The 25,013-nt window shown below is 40.3% G+C and overlaps 1 protein-coding gene across 2 annotated transcripts in view; it reads right to left on the bottom strand.

Moving 5' to 3' along the window:
* The window catches only part of DYNC2H1 (dynein cytoplasmic 2 heavy chain 1), a 299,368-nt gene that overhangs the window by 231,246 nt on the left and 43,109 nt on the right, over positions 1 to 25,013 (bottom strand). For both annotated transcript variants that reach the window (XM_026505886.4, XM_026505887.4), the window contains exons 31-42: positions 22,098 to 22,248; positions 20,138 to 20,343; positions 18,816 to 18,998; positions 17,630 to 17,812; positions 15,849 to 16,072; positions 14,990 to 15,105; positions 9,857 to 10,056; positions 8,446 to 8,710; positions 6,959 to 7,166; positions 4,983 to 5,112; positions 2,158 to 2,313; positions 528 to 787 (exon numbers count right to left, since the gene is read on the bottom strand). In XM_026505886.4, the coding sequence (XP_026361671.2) occupies positions 528 to 787; positions 2,158 to 2,313; positions 4,983 to 5,112; positions 6,959 to 7,166; positions 8,446 to 8,710; positions 9,857 to 10,056; positions 14,990 to 15,105; positions 15,849 to 16,072; positions 17,630 to 17,812; positions 18,816 to 18,998; positions 20,138 to 20,343; positions 22,098 to 22,248 (2,282 nt within the window). The remainder of the gene's footprint in view (positions 1 to 527; positions 788 to 2,157; positions 2,314 to 4,982; positions 5,113 to 6,958; positions 7,167 to 8,445; positions 8,711 to 9,856; positions 10,057 to 14,989; positions 15,106 to 15,848; positions 16,073 to 17,629; positions 17,813 to 18,815; positions 18,999 to 20,137; positions 20,344 to 22,097; positions 22,249 to 25,013) is intronic.

Below are 25,013 nucleotides of genomic sequence, written 5' to 3'. Positions count from 1 at the left end.
TAAGACATTAAGTACTCCAAGTTTTAAAAAACTTACTATGATTTTGTAGGATTTTTAAGTTATTGCTAAAAATATGAAACTAATAATCATCTCTCCTTTATTTCCAAAACCTACACTCAGTAGGCACTATAAATAGGCCGAATTACACTGATATAAGTTATTTTTAAACAGACAGCTAACTTCAAGACGCATTTTTTATACCTAAAGCAGGTAATAACTTGGGAGTGTGTCTAAGGTATTCAGATTTTGCTGGGATTGTACGCATGTTTTCTTTTGAAGGGTATCTTATCAGACTGTTCTCTTTCCATTAGAAAACACATAACCTGGCAGGAAAAAAAAGACATATTCTCCTCTTTAGTTCTCTATAGTCATATTGTTTTTACAAGTAGTGACAATGGAAAGAGTCCTTCATGAAAATGTAATTGCTACTTTAACCCAAAGAAAGGTTAACAGAGCTGTTAAATTAAAAAGAAGAGAAGAGTACAGATCCACACCATGTACCTCTATCAAGAATTTTCTGCTCTTACCCTTTGCCACATCCTTCTGGTCCTACAAGAATAAATGGCTGTTTAGTATCAGAATTTAACCACGGTTTGAAATAATCCAGGCCTCTCTGCATGTCAGGAATCTGAATGACGGGGAGAGTTTGGCCATTACTAAAATCATCAGCTGTCAAATTTTCTGGCTTCTTCAGCACGTAAGATGCTAATCGTCCTCTACTCGAGTCATAGTAGGTGTCCATTGGTTTGTGAGGGTCTGGAGGAGATTCTCGTGCCCAATTAAAAACCTGCAGAGGAAAAAAGTTGTGATAGGTTTTCACATACTCCAAACAAGAGTATAAGAAATTTTAGTTCTGGGGCGCCTGGGTGGCACAGAGGTTAAGCGTCTGCCTTCAGCTCAGGGCCTGATCCTGGTGTTATGGGATCGAGCCCCACATCAGGCTCCTCCGCTAGGAGCCTGCTTCTTCCTCTCCCACTCCCCCTGCTTGTGTTCCCTCTCTCGCTGGCTGTCTCTATCTCTGTCGAATAAATAAATAAAATCTTAAAAAAAAAAAAAAAAAAAAGAAAGAAAGAAATTTTAGTTCTTCAAAGTCAACGTCCCGAAGTCAGTCATCTTAGTTCAAAAGAAAATTCTCCTACACTAAACCAACTAAATATCTTTTATAATTAAAGCCACATGCTCTGTCCAATATTATTCTCTAAATGATTATTTAAGAAAATAAATAAAAGTCATCTAGTCTGCACATACACGAGGGTATAAATACATTCAACTTTGAGTGAGTTTGAAAGAACACTGAACCACTGATTTCACAGTATAGGAACCTAGTCGCACCCATTATGGTGGTACCAGGACTGCTCCCAAGCTGCTGTCCTTCTCGCTAACACTGAAAACTTGCTATCTGCACAGATATAAATCAGAGAGTTCACCCGAAGCTAATCTTCAACACCTTGCCTCTGAACTGTGAATGAGAACGTCTGCTCAAAGGCAACATACCATCTGGCATCGAGGGGTAATGAGAAGCATCTGGCAACAGGGACACCAGGTCGGACATGGAAAGGGGAGCAGCACAGAGAAAGCAGCAAATGATGGCACCAAAGAAGAAACAGCATGATACAAATGCAGAAACATGATGTTGGAGCCAACCCAGAGAAATGCATGTTCAGTGTTTTCAACAGAAGCCAATAGGATGATATCCTTTAATATATACAGTTCAGTTTTATAAACAACTTGGCTTAAATATACCTTTACATTTAGTAAAGAAAACGTTGATAATGATTAATCCATCCTAGCATTCCTAACTGCTAAAACCATTCTGGTTAAACAAATGATTAAAAATATGTATTATTCTAAACTTAAAAATGAATAATTATATACATTCACATGGTTAATTAGTTTCAAAAATGTCTAACAAAAAAGATACTGTCCACACTACCGCCTATTAAAACATTATTTTATAACATTTTAATATCATAAAATACCATCGACTAGTTCAAAGGAGAAAGTACATAAATTCAAGTGTGTAACTCTTCTATTGAATGCATAATTTCAAAATTAAAAGGTTCTATGCCTTATAGTTACAAATCACTGTATTTTGGCAATTAAGAGTCCACGAAAATTAAAAATGTTGATTGAATATAGGTTTTAAATATGCATCACCTCTTTGGTGAATTCCAGACGTGATTTCATGTTCAGATTTCCGCCAAGTCCCCGTATGAGATTAATAATAAACTGGTCATGATTTTGGGATCCACGTAGATGTGACAGACCGTTCATCACAGTCCCAACCAAACTTGTTTCAACCACATAGTCATTCTGTTGATTAAAATCCATGGTACAGACAAAAAACAAACATCAATCGATAAACACAGAAACACAGATTTACACTCACATATCTTTTCAAGTATGAACATTAAATGTATCCCTCTTACTCAAGATGTAGAAAGTTTACATTTCATTCAGTGTATACGTATAAACTTTGAAAATGAAAAGTGATCATAAAAACGCAATTGTGCATTTCTAGCAGTAAGTGCTACAGTTCTTAACCAGATATGTGGTTTGTTCACTTCCCAAGGTTGAAGAAAATAAAAGAAAAAGTACATCACTGAGCACTGGTCTAACAAAAACAGTCCCCTATTTCCTCCTGCTGACAAAAAGGAAGCTAGAGGACAGTGGAGAAGTATGGCCGGTAAAAGGAGACTTAACACAAAAAACCATCTGGAGCTGGCTCCCTACGCACAATTTAAAATGAAACTTTTGGGTTGCAGTGGTGTAGATGATTTCGATCTGTGGACCTCTGGAGCCCCTATGCAACTTGCCAGGGGGCTAAAAGGGAAAAAGGTTCTCATTCATCCAATCTCCAAGTGTTTACAGAGAACCATTCATGCATAAGAAGGGGGGGAAAAGCGAACTCAACAGAAACTTCCATGCCTGTGACTCCAGTCTCATAGAGGAGACAGTCAACAAGTCCCAGTAACAACTAGAGAAGCAGAAAAGAGTACTCTCAGAGTAACTCAGATGCAGAGCTCGCCTCCTTGAAAAGGGTGACAGTTCAGCTAGCATCAGAAGAATGAGATCTGTGTGGCATGCAGAGAATACAGCACAGGCAAAGGTAAGCCACTGGGATAGCTCAGAAATGAGAGGGAGGCAAGGACCAGAGTATGCAGATGGCACAGGCCATGGTAAGGAATGCAACTTTTATCTTCACTACTTTTAAATGTTTTTAAAGAAGAGAGGAAAATGACCCAGTTTACATTTTTTTTAAAAATGACGCTGCATTAAAAAAAAAAAAAGTATTTTTAGAGGGTTGGAGAAATGGCAGGAAGAGCAGGAAAAAGGGAGGAGATGAGTAGAAATCTTGCTGCTTAGGCCATGCTAAGAGTTCTAGGCTTTAAAAGCCAAGATAAAGGAAACTCTCGCATTTTCTTCTATCCCGTCTAATTTGCTAAACTGATACAAGAAAGCAGAGCTCTAGTTATAAAGTCAGCATTTGGTTAGAGTACCCATTATGGTATCTCTCTCAGAATCTGAACACAGTGAACAAAGTACAAAATAAGAAAGAAGGGAGCCTCAACACATAAAAAAAATTTCAAACAATCACAGGGACCTGACCTCAAAACAGAATCAGTTTATTTTCTAACTGAATCTTTGGTATATCCACTCTATGGCTTCATCATCTTATCCTGTCCTCATGCCTACACTCAGAAACCCCTGTATATGAGTATATGCCACCTAGTGTTATCTTTCTCTTTCTAACATTAACAGCATCCACGTAGATGAGCTCAAGGGACTTGTACAGGAGCGCATTGGCTCCGTATACTTCATGTTACTGAAATCATGACATATCCCCCGAAAAGGAGCGAGGACAGAGGCAGCAGGTATTTACTAAAGCACATATATGTTCATCCATGTGTGTCTCCGCTACACAAGTGGGTCTGTGGGTACACTAGAGCGTGCTCCTTGCCCTCAAAGTGCTTCGAGCTGAATGCATGCAGTTATAACAGAGAGGAGGAGAGCTCGTCAGGCTGGCAGGAGTGCTTCGTCGCCTAAGCCTCCAGGCAAACCTCTGTCATTCACATCCCACTCCTCACCAATCCCTATCCCTCATCTCTTAACCTTACCAGCAGGAAAGGAAAAAGGTGAGATCTCCATTTCTCGGTAAATCTTATTCAATCCCAGAGTAGTAACCACTAAATCAGGTTCAGATTAGCAATCAGATACTTTCCAAAAGTACTTTCACTGCTATTTATTTTCTCTATTTTTAGATGTTTACGTTTCTCTTAAAAGCAATGACACAAAACCAGAAATAGCTGAAAAATCATGCAGAACCTATAAAAGCCCCCCCCCCCCCCCCCCCGTCTTCGGTCCACGTGAAACTTCTGTTTATGCTTCCAATTCAAAATTAAGTGTGATCACCTCTTTAACTCTCCTGGAAGACAGCAATACTCTCCTCATCCCATTTTGATGACCTTTTCACATCTCTTTTTTCTCCATTAGGCAAACCCCTCCCAAGGAAAGAGACTGTCCTGTCCACCTCTAAGTCTTGTCCAGTGCTATGCTTGACACATATAGTAGATACTCGATGTTTTGGATAAACTGTTCTTAATAATATTGTAAATAACTTGCCCTTTTCTACTTTAGTATTAACTTGACATTGTTTTTAGCATGAAATAGAAGTAGGCATTTACTGAGAGTGAAATGTGACAGTAACATGGTTTCGCTAGTAAACAGGAGATTCCACTACTCAAGATTTTTAGGTAAGCAGTGCAAGATACTGTAGGTGAGAAAATTGAAGTGTTTTAAGACACCGTTAATAAAAAGTTAAGCCAAGACAAAGAACAGGATAGCAGTGAAGACACCTACTCCTCACTCTGCCCCGAGATTCTGGCTGAGATCCACTAAAAGGCAGCTATTTCTAAGCAACACTCTTAATCACCGTACTTCTGGCCTAAATGATTAATTACGAAATATAATGGCTAACTTACCTGCTTTAGAACCCACTGTAGAGCCTTTTCAAAGTAATCTCCAATCCAGTTTTCAAGATTATTCCTATAATTAGGAGGCTGATTCTTCAACCAAGATTTTATCAGAGAATTAACATCTGTCTCTTCATCACTGAAACAGATTAATAAGCATGTAAGAAATTACTTAGGAAGACATTGTCAGGGAGGCCTAGGTGGCTCAGTTGGTTAAGCGTCTGCCTTTGGCTCAGGTCACAATCCCAGGGTCCTGGGATCAAGCCCCGTGTCTGAGCCCCACATCTGAGTCTGCTTCTCCCTCTCCCTTTGCCCCTCCCCCTCTGCTCCTGCCTATTCTCTACCACTGCTTTGCAGCAACACTAGTAACTACTAAGCCCTTGAATTTCTCCTCTCACATTTCTATCCAGGCTAAAAAGGAAAAGAAAAATGGGATGATCAAAGGTAAGTGTGTAAGTTACAACAGCACAGCTCAAGTCAGCAAAGAAAGACTTGGAGCCCCTGCAGAATAAAGACTTTGTCGTCCATGGTGCCTCCCCAGTGCCGACGGCAACAACGCATCGTTTGTCCAGGATGGCTCTGGTTTACTGTCCCAGCATAATTAACAGCATTCTCTTTCACTATTAGAAGGTCCTCATTTGGCCTATAACATAGCCAGTGCTCAACAAATGTCTACTGAAGAAACGAATGAGACCTAAAACCTAGGTACAAGCTAATCAAAAGCAGCCAAAATGTCACCATGTATTTGTATTTTATGTGCAGTCATACACATCCATCATGCCTCTAACGATAGCTGGTCCACCCACAATTTTTAAATCCCGTGCAGCAATACATGGTCTTTCTTTCTGCTAAACGTACCATTTATGCCACACTTATAGTCTACTTCGCGATATAACTGTTCCATTTATTTTATCTCCTCTGTTGAAGGGACGCTCCACGAAGAGAAGCCCTCTGTGTTCGTTTTACCCCTTTCCCGCTCTGTCTCTCCTAAAACTCCCGAGTTAAAGTCACATACATAATAGGCATTCAATAAAGACTTCAACATGTAGTTATAAACTTCCCTTTTATCCCATTTTTCTCACAAGATTATAAGAATATGTTGAACAAGTAGAGATATTGTGTGAAATGCAGCTACAAAAGTTACACACACCATGGCATGTTTCTTAATAATACCTAAAAATTTTAATTGGAATTCATGACAACTTAATAAAAGTGTTCCCTAAAATACTATCAAAAAAGTAAACAACTAATTTCAGAAACCATCTGAACCAACTTGGTAACATTATCATGTCACACAACACCAAAAACAGCTTCGAATGGTGCTAAAAGAGTAGGGCAAGGCATTGATACAGACCCATAAGTGTCAAATTCTAAAACAGCAATTCAAAAAGCAAAAGAAAGCTTTCTAATTACTCATTTTGGAAAATAAAATCGGGTGCAATGTCTATGTTCCAGCATAAGAGTATTACACATGATACCTAAAATCAGTTTATTCTTCATTTTGACCCTGAAGCCTCTTCCAAACACACTGAGGAAGAAAGTAAACATTAAGTCAAGAGGTTTCCAATTTGTACACTGAAAGGTCACCACACAGGACCTGTCAATCCTAGGTTGGCCCTAAAATTCTACAAATCTAAGATTCTATGATTAAAATACGGCTACTTAGCTTTGGATTATTCGCCTCTAGCTCACAACCAGCTTGCTCACTTCTTTGTACCATAAATTTAAACAAAAGAGAAAAAAAGAAACAATGAAATACTTGCTGTCTCACTGGAGCAAACAAAATCCTTAATCACTGTTAATAAACACTGAAACAATTTAACTGCAATGAAATTACTCTCTGAATGAAGTGAACCCTAACAGAGGTCAGTAAAACAAGAGGAAATGCGTATTTACGCATCATTCATATGCTTACTCCACTCTGCACGAAACCAACTGATAACTGAAGGATATTCTACATCGTGGGCAATTCTCCGGTGGTTTACCTAAGAAAGATCATCCCCATTCTAGATACGGTGGCTGGCGAGGCACAACTTAAATCATGAGTTTCAAATACAAAGTTGACATTTGGGCCGAACTGAATCCTTTCTCCACTGGGCATGGTGAGGAGTCGATTGTCATCCAGAACGGAATTCAGGGACTCTATCCATTCAGGGTCAATATCACCATCACATATTATCCATGAGCTGACATCTGTTTTCAAAACAGAGAAGTGGAGGTAAAACAAAAATATGTGCAGTGATAACAACTAAAAATAAGGAATAAAATAATCCTCTCATGCTCCAGAAGTCATTTGCACTACGTGTTATTTTATATCACAAAGAGCTAACAGAGAACGAGCAGACATTCTCCCTGTGACTCTGCACTGCATCTGTGCTCGAGGACTCCCGGGCAGGCTTGGCTCCACTGGCCAGAGCTCCACGCACTGCCGTGCGATAACGCTCTACCTGTCCACAAACAACAGCACTGGGATCTCACTAGAGGCAAAGGCGGTGTGCATGACTGGGGCATTCCAGTCCCATGACCATGGGAGATATTCTCCACGCCTTGGTCTTCTACCACATCGTAAGAATGTAGTATCTCTTGCAGAAAATATATAGGAAACCCATTTTTAGCATGCTACTTGAGAAATACAAAATTCACCATCAAATTTCTCTGATAAATAAAAAGCTGACTTCAAAGGGAAGAAGCAGTGCTGTGTACACAAGTCTTTTCGGAAACAAACCCTTTCCTAAATCCATCCTTCCAAAGATGAGAGTGCTTTCAAGTGTACTTACACTTTTGAGACAATTCAAAGAGAAAACTATCACTCATAAAAGTGTGACAAATCAATACAGGCACTATTTGGTTTTTACTTAGTGTGATATTACTAACCACAGTGAAAATGAAAACTTACACGGAAAATCTCTTCCGATTTCTCAGTTTTAAATCCTTCCCTCACAGGCTTAGAAAAACAACTTGTAATTATAACCTAACACAAAGTAGGAAGTCTTCTCAGATTCTGGCCAATAATCCCTTCAAACACCAAACCAAAAAATTGAGAGCAAGAAGTCTACTGTTTTACAACTTAAATTTTCAAAATTATTCAAAACACTATATTCCAACTCATGAGTTAAAAGTGTTCCTACACATATACACCAATTTTAACCCCAAATAAAACTTGTCATCTTCTTGTGAGGCACTAAGATACCAACCCAGCAAAGATTTTCTATTTTTTCAGTAAATTAATCTAGTTGTGAATTACAACTCACCCAGAGGACTCCGAGTTTCTATGGTAACAGAAGTTCCTATACAGTCTAGATCAACATGACAGCATGTCTTGGGCCCCTCTGAAGTAAGTGGTCGAGGTACATCATTTACGAGGCAGTTTACAGTCATGTGCGAGACTTTAATGAGGACAGTGTTAGAGACAAGTTCTGTCATCCTCTGAAAAGTACTAAGGAAAGCAAAGAGTCACAGAACACAGACCAACCTTGAGGTTCTCGGACCACTTGGCGAGCGCTATTTGTCAAAACGCCATCAGACCATTCCCTTGTATCCATGTCAATATGGCCTAACAGCTGATGTCGAGGCATAGCTTTGGGATTCATGGTATACTGTTTGACCACTCTGCCAATTCTGCACAGCGCTGCCCTTAACATCCTCCACAGAGTTGACTTCCCAGCACCACTCGGACCAACAATGACTACTCCCATTCTTTGGCGTAATTGTTCATACAGTTCTAAAGCCTTCTTGATCTAACAGAAAAGAAACATGTTTGTATGTGATTTATAGTACATAACCATAGTTCTGTTCTCATTCTGTAACAGTTGTTCTATTCCAAACATATAAAATTAAAGCCTTTGATTTCTTCAGTGGAAGACATAGCCTTAAACAAAGTAACACCTAAAAAAATCTGAGTATGTTTACGTTGTGATCTTTAAGTCCAATATTTCTTTAAAAGAAACAAGTACACTTTCCAGGTCATCTGACGATATGTTCATTATTTTATTCACTCATTCAAATATATTATTTTATTCATTTGTTGATTCATGTATTTATATCCAGTATCTCTCAAAAAAAAAAAAAAAAACCTGAGGGAAAAATGTTCATTTTGAACATGTACTTGTTACATTAAAAAAAGCTACTAGGGGTGCCTGGGTGGCTCAGTCGTTAAGCATCTGCCTTCGGCTAAGGTCGTGATCCCAGAGTCCTGGGATCAAGCCCCACATCAGGCTCCTCCTCTGGGAGCCTGCTTCTTCCTCTCCCACTCCCCCTGCTTCTGTTCCCGCTCTCGCTGGCTGTCTCTCTCTGTCAAATAAATAAATAAAATCTTTAAAAAAAAAAAAAAAAAATATATATATATATATATATATATGGTAGATCTATTATGGGCCAGGCTCCATAAGAGGCACGAGGAATAAAATGATGAACAAAAGTAGACATGGATCCCATGTTCCATGAACATTACTATCCAGTGGGGAGAAATCAGTATTAGTCAAATATATGATTAAGCATTAATAAGTATGTATAAGAAAAGTAATGAAAACACATAGCAAGGAAACCTCATCTGGACTCAAAGATCAGGGAAGGCATCCCTGAGTAAGTGAGATTTAAATGTTCAGATAAAAAATAAAGATAGTTAATAAGGAATTAATTAGGAGAAAGGATCAATATATTATAAAGTATTCTTTTTTAAATTTTATTTATTTGAGAGAAAGTGAGTGCAAGCATGGGAAGGAGCAGAGGAAAAAGGACAAGAAGACTACATGCTGAGCACAGAGCCCAATGTGGGACTTGATCTCACAACCCTGAGATCATGACCTGAGCCAAAATCAAGAGTGGGCCGCTTAACCAACTGAGCCACGCAGGAGCTCCCATTATAAAGTATTCTTGGTGGTTACCTGATTGGGTATGATTTCATAATTGGCCTCCTCGAAGACTTGCTGTAGTGCAGAACTCAGCTCACCATATTCCACTTCTTTAAAGTCCATCCCAGGAAACACATCTTTAATCAGCGCATCAAACCGCGAGCAATCAGCAAATGTAAACTTTGACATTGTATTAAGCCTCAGTGCTTGTACCACAATATGACTTTCATCAACTGGAGAAAAAGTTTCATTTAAAATTATTAGTTACACAGGGAAGGAGGAAGACGGCAGAGGAGTAGGGAACACTATTTCAACCGGTCCCCTGAACTGAGCTGGATATCTAACAAACCATTCTGAACACCCACGAAATCAGCCTGAGATGTAAGAAGATATATCTAGATCTCTATAAACAGTATCTCCGGGGTCTCGAGGTTTGAAGGGCGGAGCTGAGAGTCTGCAGTAGATATCAGGAGGTAAACAGAAGGGGGAGGGAGCCGCCATAAGCTGGCGCGGTGAAGGTGATAGGACAACCAGAGCGCAAAACCCTCCTGCACTGGGGACGGCGCACAGACTCGCAGACCCATAGCGGTGGGGAAAGGACTTCAGTGCAGTCCCCAGACAGGATCCAGGGGCTGCGGGTGTGCGCCTGCGAACCAGGGCAGCTCGCGGTTTTACAAGCACAAAGGGCAGAGACGTGCCCGGCCCTGGAAGCAACAGCTGGGAGTGTTGCTGTGGGGCGCACAACCCGGGAGGCTGCGGTTTTTAGCAGCGCAGACAGAAACGGAGTCAGTGAGGCCAGGAGCGCTCAGTGAAGAGCAGACTGCGATCTCTCTGTTCTGAGACAGAGATCTGGATGTGGTCACTTCTCTGACTCTTAGCAGAGACGCAGAAAGCCGCTAGGGAAAGCTGCCAGAGAACAAAAGCCAAAAAAACTGGTTTTCACTGAGCACCCCCCCGCCCCCCCAAGCAGGACTGCAGGAGTAACAGCGCAGCAGGCCCCTCCCCAAGAAGAGAGGCTGGAAGAACAAGAGGACAACCACCCTAAGGTCCCTATAAAACAGGTGCATCTTGCTTGGGTTGTGCTTAATACCTTGGACTCTGCACATTCCCTCAACCACCCCCAACAAAATGACTAAGAGGAGGAACGCCTAAGAAAGGAAAGAAACAGAGACTGTGGCCTCTGCCACAGACCTAATGGATATGGATATAAGCAGGATGTCAGAGATAAACTTCAGAATAACAGTTAATGAAGTCGATATCTAAGCTTGAGAAAAATATTAGCAACAATATAGAATCTCTAAGGGCAGAAATGAGATCTAATCAGGCCAAACTTAAAAAAGTTACGAATGAAATGCAGTCTAAACTGGATGCTCTCACTGCCAGGGTAAAGGAGGCAGAAGAACGAATTAGTGAGCTAGAGGATGATATGATAGAAAAGAAGGAAACTAAGGAGACCTGGGAAAAATAGCTGAAAGCCCAAGAGATCAGACAGAGAGAGATTAGTGACTCAGCGAAACATTCCAATATCAGAATTATTGGGATCCCTGAGGGGGTGGAGAAAAAGAGAGGTCTGGAAGATATATCTGAGCAAATCGCAGCTGAGAACTTCCCTAATCTGGGGAAGGAAACAAGCATTCATGTCCAAGAGGCAGAGAGGATCCCTCCCAAGATCAATGATAATAGACCGACACCTCGACATGTAACAGTACAATTTGCAAATCTTAGATCCAAGGAAACAATCTTGAAAGCGGCAAGGGGGAAGTGATTTCTTACATACAGAGGGAGGAACATCAGAGTAACGTCAGACCTGTCCACAGAGACCTGGCAAGCCAGAACAGGCTGGCAAAACATCTTCAGGGTACTAAATGAGAGGTACATACAGCCAAGGATACTTTATCCAGCAAGGCTGTCATTCTGAATAGATGGAGGGACACGGACCTTCCAAGACCGGCAGAAACTGAAAGAATATGTGACCACCAAACTGGCCCTGCAAGAAATATTAAGGGGGGTTCTATAAAAGAATGACCCCAAGAGTAATATAGACTAGAAATTTACAGACTAATCTATAGAAACAAGGACTTCACAGGCAACATGATGGTAATAAAATCATATCTTTCAACAATCACTCTCAACGTGAATGGCCTAGATGCTCCCACATCAAATGGCACAGGGTTGCAGACTGGATAAAAAGACATGACCGAGGGGCACCTGGGTGGCTCAGTTGGTTGGGCATCTGCCTTCAGCTCAGGTCATGATCTGAGGGTCCTGGAAATGAGCCCTACATGGGGCTCCTTGCTCCGCTGGGAGTCTGCTTCTTCCTCTCCCTTTGACCCTCCCTCCTGCTCATGCTCTAACAAATAAATAAAAATTCTTAAAAAAAAAAAAAAAAAAAAAGACATGACCCATCTATATGCTGTCTACAAGAGACTCTTTTGAACCTAAAGATACATCCAGACTAAAAGTGAGGGGGTGGAGAACCATTTTTCATGCCAATGGACCTCAAAAGAAAGCCAGGGTGGCAATTCTCATATCAGACAAATTAGATTTTAAGCTAAAGACTATAGTAAGAGATACAGGAGGACATTATATCATTCTTAAAGGGTCTCCCCAACAAGAGGATCTAATAATTGCAAATATCTATGCCCCCAACATGGGAGCAGCCAACTACCTAACCCAACTGTTAACCAAAATAAACATTGATAATACTACTTTAATAGTAGGGGACCTCAACACTCCAATCTAAGCAATAGACAGATCATTTAAGCAGAAGATCAACAAAGAAACAAGAGCTTTGAATGACATACTGGACCAGATGGACTTCAAGATATATACAGAACATTCTACCCTAAAACAACAGAATACTCATTCTTCTCAAACACACATGGAACTTTCTCCAGAACAGACCATGTACTGGGTCACAAATCTCATCTCAACCAATACCAAAAGATTGAGATTATTCCCTGCATATTCTCAGACCACACTGCTTTGAAACTGGAACTCAATCACAAGGAAAAATTTGGAAGGAATTCAAACACTTGGAAGATAAAGTCCATCCTGCTAAAGATAATGTTTGGATCAACCAGGGAATTAAAGAAGAACATAAACAATTCATGGAAACCAGTGAGAACCAAAACACATCGGTCCAAAAACCTACGGGGTACTGCAAAGGTGGTCCTAAGGGGAAAATATATAGCCATCCAAGCCTCACCCAAAAAAGTAGACAAATCCTGAATACACAAGTTAACCTTACACCTAAAGGAACTGGAGAAAGAACAGCAAATAAAACCTAAACCAAGCAGGAGAAGAGAAATAACAAAGATCAGAGCAAAGATGAATAAAATAGAAACCAGAAATACAGTAGAGCAAATCAACGAAACTAGAAGCTGATTCTTAGGAAGAATTAATAAGATTGATAAACTACTGATCACACTTATCCAAAAGAAAAGAGAAAGGACCCAAAGTAATAAAACCATGAATGAAAGGAGAGAGATCATGATTAACACAAAGAAAATAGAAACAATCATTAGAAACTATTATCAACAACAATATGCCAATAAATTAAGCAACCTGGAAGAAATGGATGGCTTCCTGGAAACCTATAAACTACCAAGACTGAAACAAGAAGAAACTGACAATCTGAATAGACCAATAACCAGTAACGAGATTGAAGCAGTAATCAAACACCTCCCAAAAAACAAGAGTCCAGGGCCTGATGGATTCCCTGGGGAATTCTACCACTCAAAGAAGAAATAGTATCTATTCCTCTGAAATGGTTTCAAAAAATAGAAACAGAAGGAAAGCTACCAAACTCATTCTATGAGGCCAATATTACCTTGATCCCCAAACCAGGCAAAGACCCCATCAAAAAGGAGAAGTACAGGCCGATATCCCTGATGAATATGGACTCCAAAATTCTCAACAAGATCCTAGCTAATACGATCCAACAGTACATTAAAAGGATTATCTATCACTACCAGGTGGGATTTATTCCTGGGATGCAAGGGTGGTTCAACATTCACAAAATCAATGTGATAGAACACACACGCACACACACACACACACACACACACACACGAAGCATATGATCCTCTCGGTTAATGCAGAAAAAGCATTTGACAAAATAGAGCATCCTTTCCTGATTAAAACTCTTCAGAGTTTAGGGAACATTCCTCAATGTCATAAAAATCATCTATGAAAAGCCCACAGCGAATATCGTTCTCAATGGGGAAAAGCTGGGAGCTTTTCTCTGAAAATCAGGAACATGATAAGGATGCCCACTCTCGCCATTACTGTTCAACATAGAACTAGAAGTCCTAGCATCAGCAATCAGACAAGAAAGAAATAAAAAGTATTCAAATTGGCAAAGTCAAAGTCTCTCTCTTCGCAGATGACATGATACTTTATGTGGAAAACACCAAAGACTCCACCCCAAAATTACTAAAACTTTTACTTTTTAAGGATTTTATTTATTTAACAGAGAAAGAGAGAGGGGACAGGCAAGTGAGGGGAGGGGCAGAGGGAAAGAATCTCAAGCAGACTCCACTCCAGGACCCGGAGATCATGACCTGAGCCAAAACCAACAAAAGTCAGACATTCAACTGACTGAGCCACCCAGGGGTCCCAATGATTTTTATTATTAAGTCTGGGAACCCTGGGACTCAAATTCTATGGAAAAGAGTCTAGAACTGTACTTAGGGATCCTTATTTTCAGAGGTCAAAAGATAGTAAGGTAAGTTGTCAATTCACAAAGTATCACAGGGCTTTAAATGCTACTAAATTCTAGCACATCATTTAATTACTAGTAACACATATCATGGCATTTGAAAATTGTGTTTACGGTCATTAAAACTTTCTAAAGTCAGCAACTATTTTATTTTTTTAATTTAAATTTGTTTTATTGTTATGTTAATCAACATACAGTACTGCATTAGTTTTTGATGTAGTGTTCCATAATTCATTGTTTGCGTATAACACCCAGTGCTCACCACAAAATGCACCCTCCTTAATACCCACCACCAGGCTAACCGATCACCCCACCTCCCTCCCCTGCCCTCTGAAACTGGGAGCCAGGTATTTAAAAATTGTCTTTATAACTTTTCTATAAATCTAAGTGTTCCAAAGACTTTTTTTTAAAAAATAATATTGTATCTGAATAACGAATCCTACCATTCTGTTTAATGCCACTTGTCTTCAGTTGCCTAAGAAGGCCCCCACTTCCTCTAAGAACGGTCTTCAAGGCTCTCAGACCCCAGTCGTAATGTTGCTGAGGCGTCAAAAGTTCCCTTAAATAGACAAGGAAATCACAAAGCATCAGATAGTTATAAGAAATTACTTTTATCACTATATTTAAAGAAATACAGACTATAACTACAGACACACAGAAATGAGCACTGATACTCCATCAATTTATGTAAAGGAACCAGTCACAGAACAGGATCACTCCAGTAAAACACTGAAGATAGAGGATTCCCAAGGATCAGGGTAAACCTGTCATGACCTGGCTAATTACCTTCCTGAAGACAATAAATGACAAGTACCTGGGACCATTATCCCTCAACTATTTAACCCATGCATCTGGCTCTCAGTTTCTGGCACTCCGGTTCTCACCAGCTCTTAAGTAATATGAACCAGAATTCTAGGTCACCCAAAGAAGTTGGAAGTCCATCGCTATTACTAGAAATAAGACATAAGAAAAACTGTGGAAGATTTCCTCCACAGAACAGGTTTTGAAGGGTCTGCTGGTAAATTCGTTCAACCAACATCATTTAGCTGGAGCACCCCAATAAAAATATTTTGCAGAAAAGGTGCGATCAAATTAATAACATTTAAGGAAAACAAACAGTTTTGAGTCAGATGTTTTATTATTCAAACTAGAATCTTCCCTATCGATACCTTAAATACAATATAACCACCGATATGAAAATCACTGAATAGGTACACTGGGGAAATGTGAAAAATGATCACTAATCCATAATCAATCACTGGAACCAAAAAATATAAAAATATTGAAGAGAGGAAAACTCACCTAGATAAGTTGAAGATAGCTACCAATTTTCTGCCCAAGACTTTGGCATCCTTGAAGCCTTCCGAATACAGAATAACTTCTGCGATGAGCTCATTGTCTGGATGAGACATGGCCACTGGCCTGAAAAGCTGTTTAAGATTGTCAGGCAGCTTCTGTCTTCCTCCATAACCTTTTCCAGCAGGATTCATCGTGATAAAAATTCCAGAATTAGAATTTATTTCTACCTGAAATGTTAATTCAAAATATGGGCATCAAATATTTTAACTCTAAATATAAAATAGGTTGCTAACAGAAATTTTATTGTACATATTCCTACACACAAATCTTACACCCTGGCAAAAAGTAACCGCTAACGAGTTAAGTAGCTCCCCACTCAACATACAGGAACCTCCTTAGGAGGAACAGTATGTACACAGGTCCTTTATCATCAGTTCTCTGGGATGTCCACACTTACTGAAAGCCTCCTTTTCTGGGTACACAGAGAGAGCACAACTCCGACTGAAAGTCAATAATGGTTTATGCCCTCCTGGAGCTTACAGTCTATAAGCACGCACCGTGTGATTCATGCCTTAACAGGGGGAGTCAGAGTATCATGAGAGCACCCAGTAGGAGTACCTTCAACAGGACACTTAAAGCCGAATCAGAGGGTGCACACAATGAATGGGAAGCAGAAATACCTAGAGTAAAAAAATCTGGCTATAAAGGAAAGAAAGGAGACAGAGAAGTGGTTGGAAAGATAAGTGAAGGGAAGGTTGGCTTATGCTTTAATTAGATCAAATATTATAATATTTTTTACATATGACATTGCATGTTATTAAAAAGGAAAAGATGTGGTTATGTTTCAAAGCCAATGGGGAATGGGGAGAGAGGGAAGGGCTACATCCATCTGGGAGGGAGTAACAAAGACAAGGTCCCTGGGAAGGAGATTCCAGAGTGTAAGTGGAAAGATCCGTGCTGACTGGGAGAAAGGACAACTCCTTCTTTGTTACAGGAGGAAAGGAAGAAAAAAAACTCTGCGTAAGAAAGTAAGTTTTGACGGCAGGAAGGCAAAAACTTAAACAGTTTCTCTTTTCTTAATGAAAAGTTTAACCAGCATGTAAACAATATATTAATAATTTAGAACCAGTCTTACTTCTCTGCCCTGCCCTGAAAAACCTGTCCTGTGAAAATGTTATTATGGATTAGAGGATAATTTCACAGGTCTTTCAACTTTCCCTGTTTTCAACATTATACACTATATAGAGAAGCTCTAAATAAGTTCACGCTCTCATGACATGGATATGTATCTCCAATGGGGAAAAGTGAGGAAGAGAAAAACAGCTAAGTCCTTCCTGTCATAAGATCCATACAGAACAGGGATCAAAAACATGAGCCTCAGAATGAGACAGACCTGGGGTCAATTCCCAGGCCCAGACTTACTCCTAACTCGCCAGGCCGTGCTTTCCCCACCCATAAAGCAGAAAACATACAACAGTCCCTCCTCGAGGGATTATGACGAGCATTCAGTCAGACAACAGTGGAAGCACTAAGCACAGGGCCGCACAGAGCAAGTGCCCAGGAAAGGTTAGCAGATACCATTATATAGGAAGTACTCGGGACCGAGAGTTTGAAGGGGAATGGTAAAGTGGGACCAAAAAAAGGGGAGAACACCTCAGACAATTCACAGGTAAAAAGGTTTAATGGGGGCGCCCGGAGAAATAAAGACAGATCATTTGCCTGGGTAGGAGTCATGCAAAGCCATCAAGAGTAACTGATTCTTTAATTCCCCAGCCTATCTGTACCTCCTTGCCAAGCAGTTCGCACACGGTTCTGTGGTTCTTCAGAGCGTCCTGAATTGTCTGGATCTGCATAGACACCGCTGACAGCACAGATTCTTCCAATCTATTGAATTCATCAAAACAGCCCCAGGCTCCACACTTCACCAGACCAACAAAAATTCGGCCCATTGACTTCACATCGATGCCCTAAAAAATAGCAGCAAAAATTATATCTATAAAAAGATAATCAGGATCTCTAATAATAATTTAATACTTTGACACTTATGGGCAAAGTAATCATTTCACCCACCTGTGCCTCTTTCGCTCTTTTTTAAGCACAAATTAATAGCTACACTTTGCAAGGTGGTTTCAAACAATAAACAAAATAAGTTTTCTGGGAAGTACACAGAACTTAACAGATACAAGATATTTAGTTATTCTTTAAGTTGAAATACAAATCCTACATAAAATGTTTTGAAAATGGTATTTTCAAAATTAATTTTTTTCTCTTTTCTGTTCATTATTCTCCTTACTAAAAACATTTTTCCTTCCCTTCCCCTATATTCATTTGTTGTTTCTTAAATTCCACACATGAATGTACTCTAGGAAACAAACTGTGGGTTGCTGGAGGGGAGGGGGGGTGGGGGGATGGGCATTAAAGAAGGCATGTAATGTAATGAGCACTGGGTTTTTTTTTTTTTTTGGTTTTTTATTTTAGGTTTTATTTATTTATTTGACAGAGAGAAAGACAGCACAAGCAGAGGGAGCAGCAGAGGCAGAGGAAGAAGGAGGCCGGGCACCCAATGCAGGGCTCTATCCCAGGACTCCAGGATCATGACCTGAGCCCAAGGCAGATGCTTCACCAACCAAGCCACCCAGGCGCCCCAGCACTGTTATATGCAACTGAGGAATCACTAATTTAAAAAAACAAAAACAAAACAAAAACATTTTTCTACCCTCTTAACATAATCCTTCATTCTGTATTTAAATTTATTTGCACTAGTTCCCTTTAGAAAAGTTCTGAGACTATACTCTCTGCAACCTCTCTCCATTTTATTGTTCAAATAATAAACCAAATTCTGTTTTCAAGTTACTCAAAAGTAAAGGGATTTTACAATATGGCATTTCATATATAAGTACATGAATACTAACCCAACTCATAGCTAACACACACTATATATGTTACATAGTTTGTAATTATGCATTCTACCTCATCACAATTAAAAACTAAAACTTGTCTTCCAAGAAGTCCACCTAAGGCCTTGACTGATTCCGTTTTTCCAGTCCCAGCCGGCCCGTAAGGGTTTCCTCCGAGCCCCATCTTCACGGCTTGAGTGAGAGTGAGGAAGCACTTGTCTGTCAGCGGCGTATAAACCAGCTTGGGAGCGTTGCCCTATGCACGGGAAATACAAAGTTCGAATATTCACGTTTTATGCAACCTTACAAACATGGAGAGTGTGGGGCTAGTTAAAAATCTAAGAAGGCAACAAAAAAGTCAAAGCTGTTAACAGAAAAATAGCCAAAATATTTTTTTCGTAGAAGAAACTTTTTAAAGCACAAACTGAAATCAAACTTAGTTAATCCCAAGCATGTAGTTTATTCCATCCTCAATTAATATACTGGAAGATTTTCCAAATAGTCTCTCCAGTTCTTGATAATGGTACAAAGATGTACTACTAAGGCAAAGAAATCCAAAACTAGATTATACAATAATCAATCTTATATTTTAAAATTCATGTAAATTTATTCCCTGAATCTTATGATCTTCATAAATCATAACCACTTTGGAGACTCTAATTATTTTGAAAACTTCCTTATGAAATTAAGAATATCAACTCATCAAATAATTCTCAAAATTTCTAAGTTTTAGGGAAAACAGATTCCAATTTTAGCTGCAGTTTAGAGAGTTTTTCCTTAACCTCGGTAGACAGATTTGGGTCTCAAAACACATTTCCTTTCTGAAAGTCAGCGGCCGACTCTCCTGACATACATTTTTTAACGTAATTGTCTGATATATTCTGACGACTGACTCGTTATGAAGGGACAAGGTAGAGCGGACCCAGCTGGGCTTTCTGAAAACAGGTTCCAGGAGCTAGGTTATTTGTTTGGAAACTCTCTTATCTCACTACAGAACATTCAGCAAGCGTATTTTGGCCGTGGTTGCGACGGCACCGAGTTTGGCCCCGAGTCTGCCAGAGCGTGAGGAGGCGCGGACCAGACTGCTTCTATCAACAGAGCCGGCGCGGGTCTCCGTTCTCCCTGGATTAGAGGGGCAGCTCCATTCCCACATAAATACTGCTCTAAGAAAAGGCACATTCACAGAATTCAGTACAACACTGCCATTATTTTAACTTTTCTGTAAATATTTCTCTGATATAACATCTTCTCAGTTACGATGAAACAGAAGAGAGTCACAAAAAATTCTTAAAAGTCACGACTAAAATAAAAATAATTCTGTCATCCAACAGCAAATTTCCTTTAAAATAAACAATTTCAAGAGGAAAAATAAAACACTTTTGCCACCAGTCATACCTGATACTCGTAAGTATACTGAAGTTCAGAATCGACCATTTGCACGTAACACATGTGATCACTTTTCATATAAAATCTGACTTGTTTTTTCCAGGCCCAATCTTCTGTTGTATGAACTTGAACTTGGTTTAACTGCTTTACCACATCAATATTATGAATAATATCAAGAATCAGTGCTTTAAGTTTAAGCTCCAGAATGCCAGACTCTGTATGCAAATTAAAATATTTGGAGAAAATGTTAGCCTGTAACTTATGTATTACACATATACACAGATTTTTAAGGGAATTTAAACGGTAATATTGTGATACATTTGAATGACAGTCATATAAACCACACAAGTCAAACAAATGTCAAATCCACCAGTAAGAAGTAAGAATTTTGCATATGAAAATGAAAGCTCCAAACTTCAGAGAGAGAGGGTCTGGTTCCTCACTCGAAGGAGCAAGCATGCTGCTTGTCTCCCTCTGAGCCCAAGTATAAAACACACACAACGTGCACTCAACTGCTCTGCAGGGGTATGAAAAGCGCAAAGTGTCAGGCAAATTAGGGAAGATGAGAAGTGCCACCAAGCCAACGGCACCTTTGTCTTTGTTTGTCTCTCTGGTGTCCTCAGGCCTGGACCCACTGCAGCCAAAAGCCCAGCCGGTACAGTCGGAGAGCACTCCAGGGGAAGGCCGGTGGCTCGGGTTGGAGCAGCAGAAAAGGGGTCTCCTGGCAGCTACAGCCCTGGCAGCAGAGACCCAAGGGGCCTCAAATCCTGAGGGAAGGGAACCTTCCTCTGAAATCAGAGACTATGGGACCCCAAGGAGAAACCCCAATGGCTCTCCTCCCCTCTCTGCTCTCCCGTCCACCGCCCTAGGACACAGGACACAGAGGACAGCAGAGGACAGGAAAGCCCAGCTTTCCGGCCAGGAGAGCCAAAGAGGTGCCCAAGAAAACCACGAAATACTGGGCAGAGCATGGAGAGGGAGGGGATTGGGAAAATGACTCTAGAAACTTGATTATGATTCCTGGGCTCACCCTCAAGGGGCGGATCTCTTTCGAGCCATCAAACCAAAGCCTCTGAGAGCAAGCCACTAGATGGCACACAGGTGAGGGGATGTGAATAGTGCTGCAAAGACTATTTTATCTCAATTATTGACGTGTAGTTGATGCACAAGGTAGTCACCGTTTCAGGAGCACAGCACAGCGCCTCACGATTGTACACATGACTCAACGACTTCCAGAAGAGAGCTGGTGTCAGAGCCACAGCCCAGAGAAGGCTGGCTGGAACTTGGGGCCCAAACCCAACAAGATCAACTGCTAACAGAAACTATCAACATCATCCAAAGGATTTAAACAAGACCAGACACTCGTAACACAATATTCAAAATGTCCAGGATACAACCCCACATCATTCCACATGCAAAGAACCAAAGCAACACTTAAGGCAGTAAAGGTGAAATGAAGACACTCTCAGACACAGGCAATGTGTAGGAAGGAGATCACAGCCAGCAACTCTGCTCTAAAAGCAAGAAGCACCGAAGGAAGTTCTTCCAACAGCAGCAAAGTGAGAGCATCAGGATGAAGGAAGGGCAGCAGAAACGGTAAGCACCCTGGTAAACACAGCAGACTGCTGTTCTCGAGTCCTTTAAAATACGTTTGATGGCTAAAGGCAAATGCAGTCATGCAGACTCCATTTTCAGGGCATGCAGGGGTGAGACACAAGGCAACTGCCACAAAGAAGAGGATAAAGAAACCCATATGGGGAAGGTGCCTACACTTGTTTAAAGTAATAAATTACTGATTCTAACTACAATATAAGAGCACGTATATTCTAATTCCTAAACTAAAACTCTGAAACAGATAGGTGATTGGTTGACAGATACAGGCAAAAACACAATAGATAAATTAAGATAGAATAATAAGAAAAAGTTCAAATAACCCCAAAGCAGGCAGAAAATGGACCATTTTCCATACCAGTGTTCCCTGGATCCTCAGAACTCGTATCAGTGCTAGTATAGTGCTCTAGCTTGGTCACCAGCTGCGTTTCAATCTGATGAAGGCTATGATCTTTGATAGCATTTTCTACATCTTCAGTGAATTTAATCTGCTCTGCCAAACAGAGGATCTAATGAATAAAGAGAAAAGTTATTTTTAAAAGGTAAATTTACTTACTCATAAACTTAAGGAAAGACACCTCTTTCTAGATTTCCAATAGGGTACCGGGCCTCTAACAGAATGTGCTACTGGCTCCTCAAATGACACGGTCCCAGGAAAGCTCTCTAAGAACTCACCACCTACTACTCTCCTACGCGCCTAGTTTCTGGTCCTAGAACCCACCACGCTCACTGTAACCTAAGTGGCGCTGTACTTTCTTCTCCCGACCCTCTTCTTTATAAATGGCTTCTTCTCAAGGATGCAAACATATCAGTGTATGATGCATTCTATTTAGTAAAAGGGTAAGATTCTAGCATTCCAGAACAATCTCAGGATACTACAGAAGTCCGAAATTTCAAAATTCCAATTTATCTTATATTAAGCTCTGTCTTAATCTTTCGGTCTAATTCCCATACACAGACGCTAGATATAGACAGAGAGATATCCTTATATTTACATAAAACACGAAATGTTAACACTGCTTGAAAGGCTTTCTATAACAGAACCAATCTAGCACGGCTACTGATAAAGCCATTACATATTTAAACACTAGCCTTTGAAAACTTATATCAAAATAGTTTAAGAGTTCTTAACACAGAAAACCAATATCCTCCTTTAAAGATATGATCCGTCATCATATAAAACCATTTCTAAACCTACTGACCAATTACCATGGAACAGTTTTTTTCTGACACTTTTCAGCATCCAGATGAATGTCATCAAATGCCTCCGCTTACCAGATAAACCCATTTAGCTCTCTGTGTGTACACCTTGTAACTTCACACAGCAGGCCAACCTGCTGTCTTGTTCTAACTTAAGACATTGTATTAATAAATACACTATCAAAACCATTATATAAATATCTTTGTATAAATAGCAATACCATTCTTTAAAGGAAGAATAACTCTTTCAGGAGCCAAGTTATCCCCCATAATTTATGGGACAAACTCACCGCCTCTTTCATCAAGTGTATGAGGAAGCATTTAAGCAGATCCAAATCTGCTTTTTGAGAAAAGACCTTTTCTCTTTAATTTTCACACAAAAAATGTTCACTTGCTACCTTCAAACTAATACTCCTGTCTGTGGATTTCCTTGCAGGCAATACTACTGAATCTCTGCATTATAAATGCACATTGATAATCTCAATTTTTAACTGTTTGCTATACAATTTCTGTGAGAGACTAACAGAAATGGAAGTCAAAATACAGTCCTGGCTAATTCTCAAATCACACTACCGTTATGGTATCTGGACAAGGCTAAGATTAATTATAACCTAAAATCCAGCAGTCATTAACAGTTCTTTGCAAACATCTTACAATTTAACCTTCAAAATAAGTTGTCAATGTATGTATCATTATGCCCTCTGAACTAAGTGCCTACAGGAGTCACTCTGAGAATACTGACAAAAGCAGGATTTGAACCAGGTCTGTCCGACTCCTTCCACTCAGCACGCTGTCTCCTTCCCAGATCAGAATGCTCCTTCTGTACATTTCAGGTCCTTACAAAAAGGCCTCTAGAAAACTGAATTACCAGATACTCACGCAGTCAGTTGCGCTATTCAATCCCCGTATATAAATGCTCTTGAGAGAAATTTTTCTTAGTATTAACTGCTAAGACACTAGAATTCTTTGTTTTGGTTGACAAGGAATCATTTCTATTTTCAGTAGTTCATGTTTTCACAGAGACAATGAACTACTGACATCTTTCGCAGTCCAGATTTTTAGCCAGGGACTTGCGAGCCCTGGGGTCGGCTACAGGCTGGGACCCAGCAGCTTCCCTCCTGTGCCTGCACTCCCCGCGCACCTCCTGACACTACTGTCATTTCTCCAATCAATTGCTATGCAATCCTTTCTTCTGGAAGTTTTTAATATTTTGTCTTTTATTCCAAGTTCACTTAAATCCTACCTGGAAGTTGACAGGAGTAGAGAACATTTCCAGAAGTAATAAAGCAGCTTACCTCTGACTTTGCAATGGCATTGTTGTTCATTGATGATCACTCTTAATTTTCTCTAAGAGCTTAACAAGAACTGTTAAAACATACTTTAGTTTGTCTCAACATGCTAGAAGATGTAAATGATATGAATGATAGAATGGCTAAGAATCTAAAATATTCAAGTTTCCCATCTAACTTCTCAAGCTTTAAAAGAACCAAAATAAAACTTGTCCCAATAGCTACTAAATGGTTTAATCTGGAAAGCATATAACCTTGAGCCGTTGGGTAGATTTTCCTGTGAGAAATCGCAGAACATCTCCAAAGCCTGCCTTTTACAATTCCTAAGAACTGAAGTCCCTGATGTCCTCTACCTGTAGTATTAGTCTCAACCTGCAGCGAAACAAATCCTGCACAAGGCAGGAAACTTACCGCAAGTCTTAGTACTACACTGTACTACCTGGGACAAGACCTGGACCAAGTTCTGTAAGACCCATATCTGTGGGCCGCTGTTCCCGAGGTGAGCACCTATGAAGACAGAGCTGCAGGAAGTCCACAGGCCACCGTGCAGACTAGCTCGCAGCTTCCCGGCCAACATCCCAGCTCAGCGCCATGGCTCTATTTCAGACATGCACGAACACCCTGCTAACCTCCCGCCAGCAGCAACCTCGAGGAGGAGTCCACGGGGGAACGGAGGCCTGGTGACGCCAGTCCTGCGCCTCTGCGTCAGTGACGCACTCACCACCTGGAACCGGGAAGCTACTGCGTCCCTAACTGCCCCTCGATGGCCTGAGCGCATCTGGGCT

This window comes from Ursus arctos, unplaced genomic scaffold (assembly GCF_023065955.2).
Source record: "Ursus arctos isolate Adak ecotype North America unplaced genomic scaffold, UrsArc2.0 scaffold_22, whole genome shotgun sequence".
NCBI classification, from domain to species: Eukaryota; Metazoa; Chordata; class Mammalia; order Carnivora; family Ursidae; genus Ursus; species Ursus arctos.
This window is presented reverse-complemented; position numbering and strand designations above follow the sequence as displayed.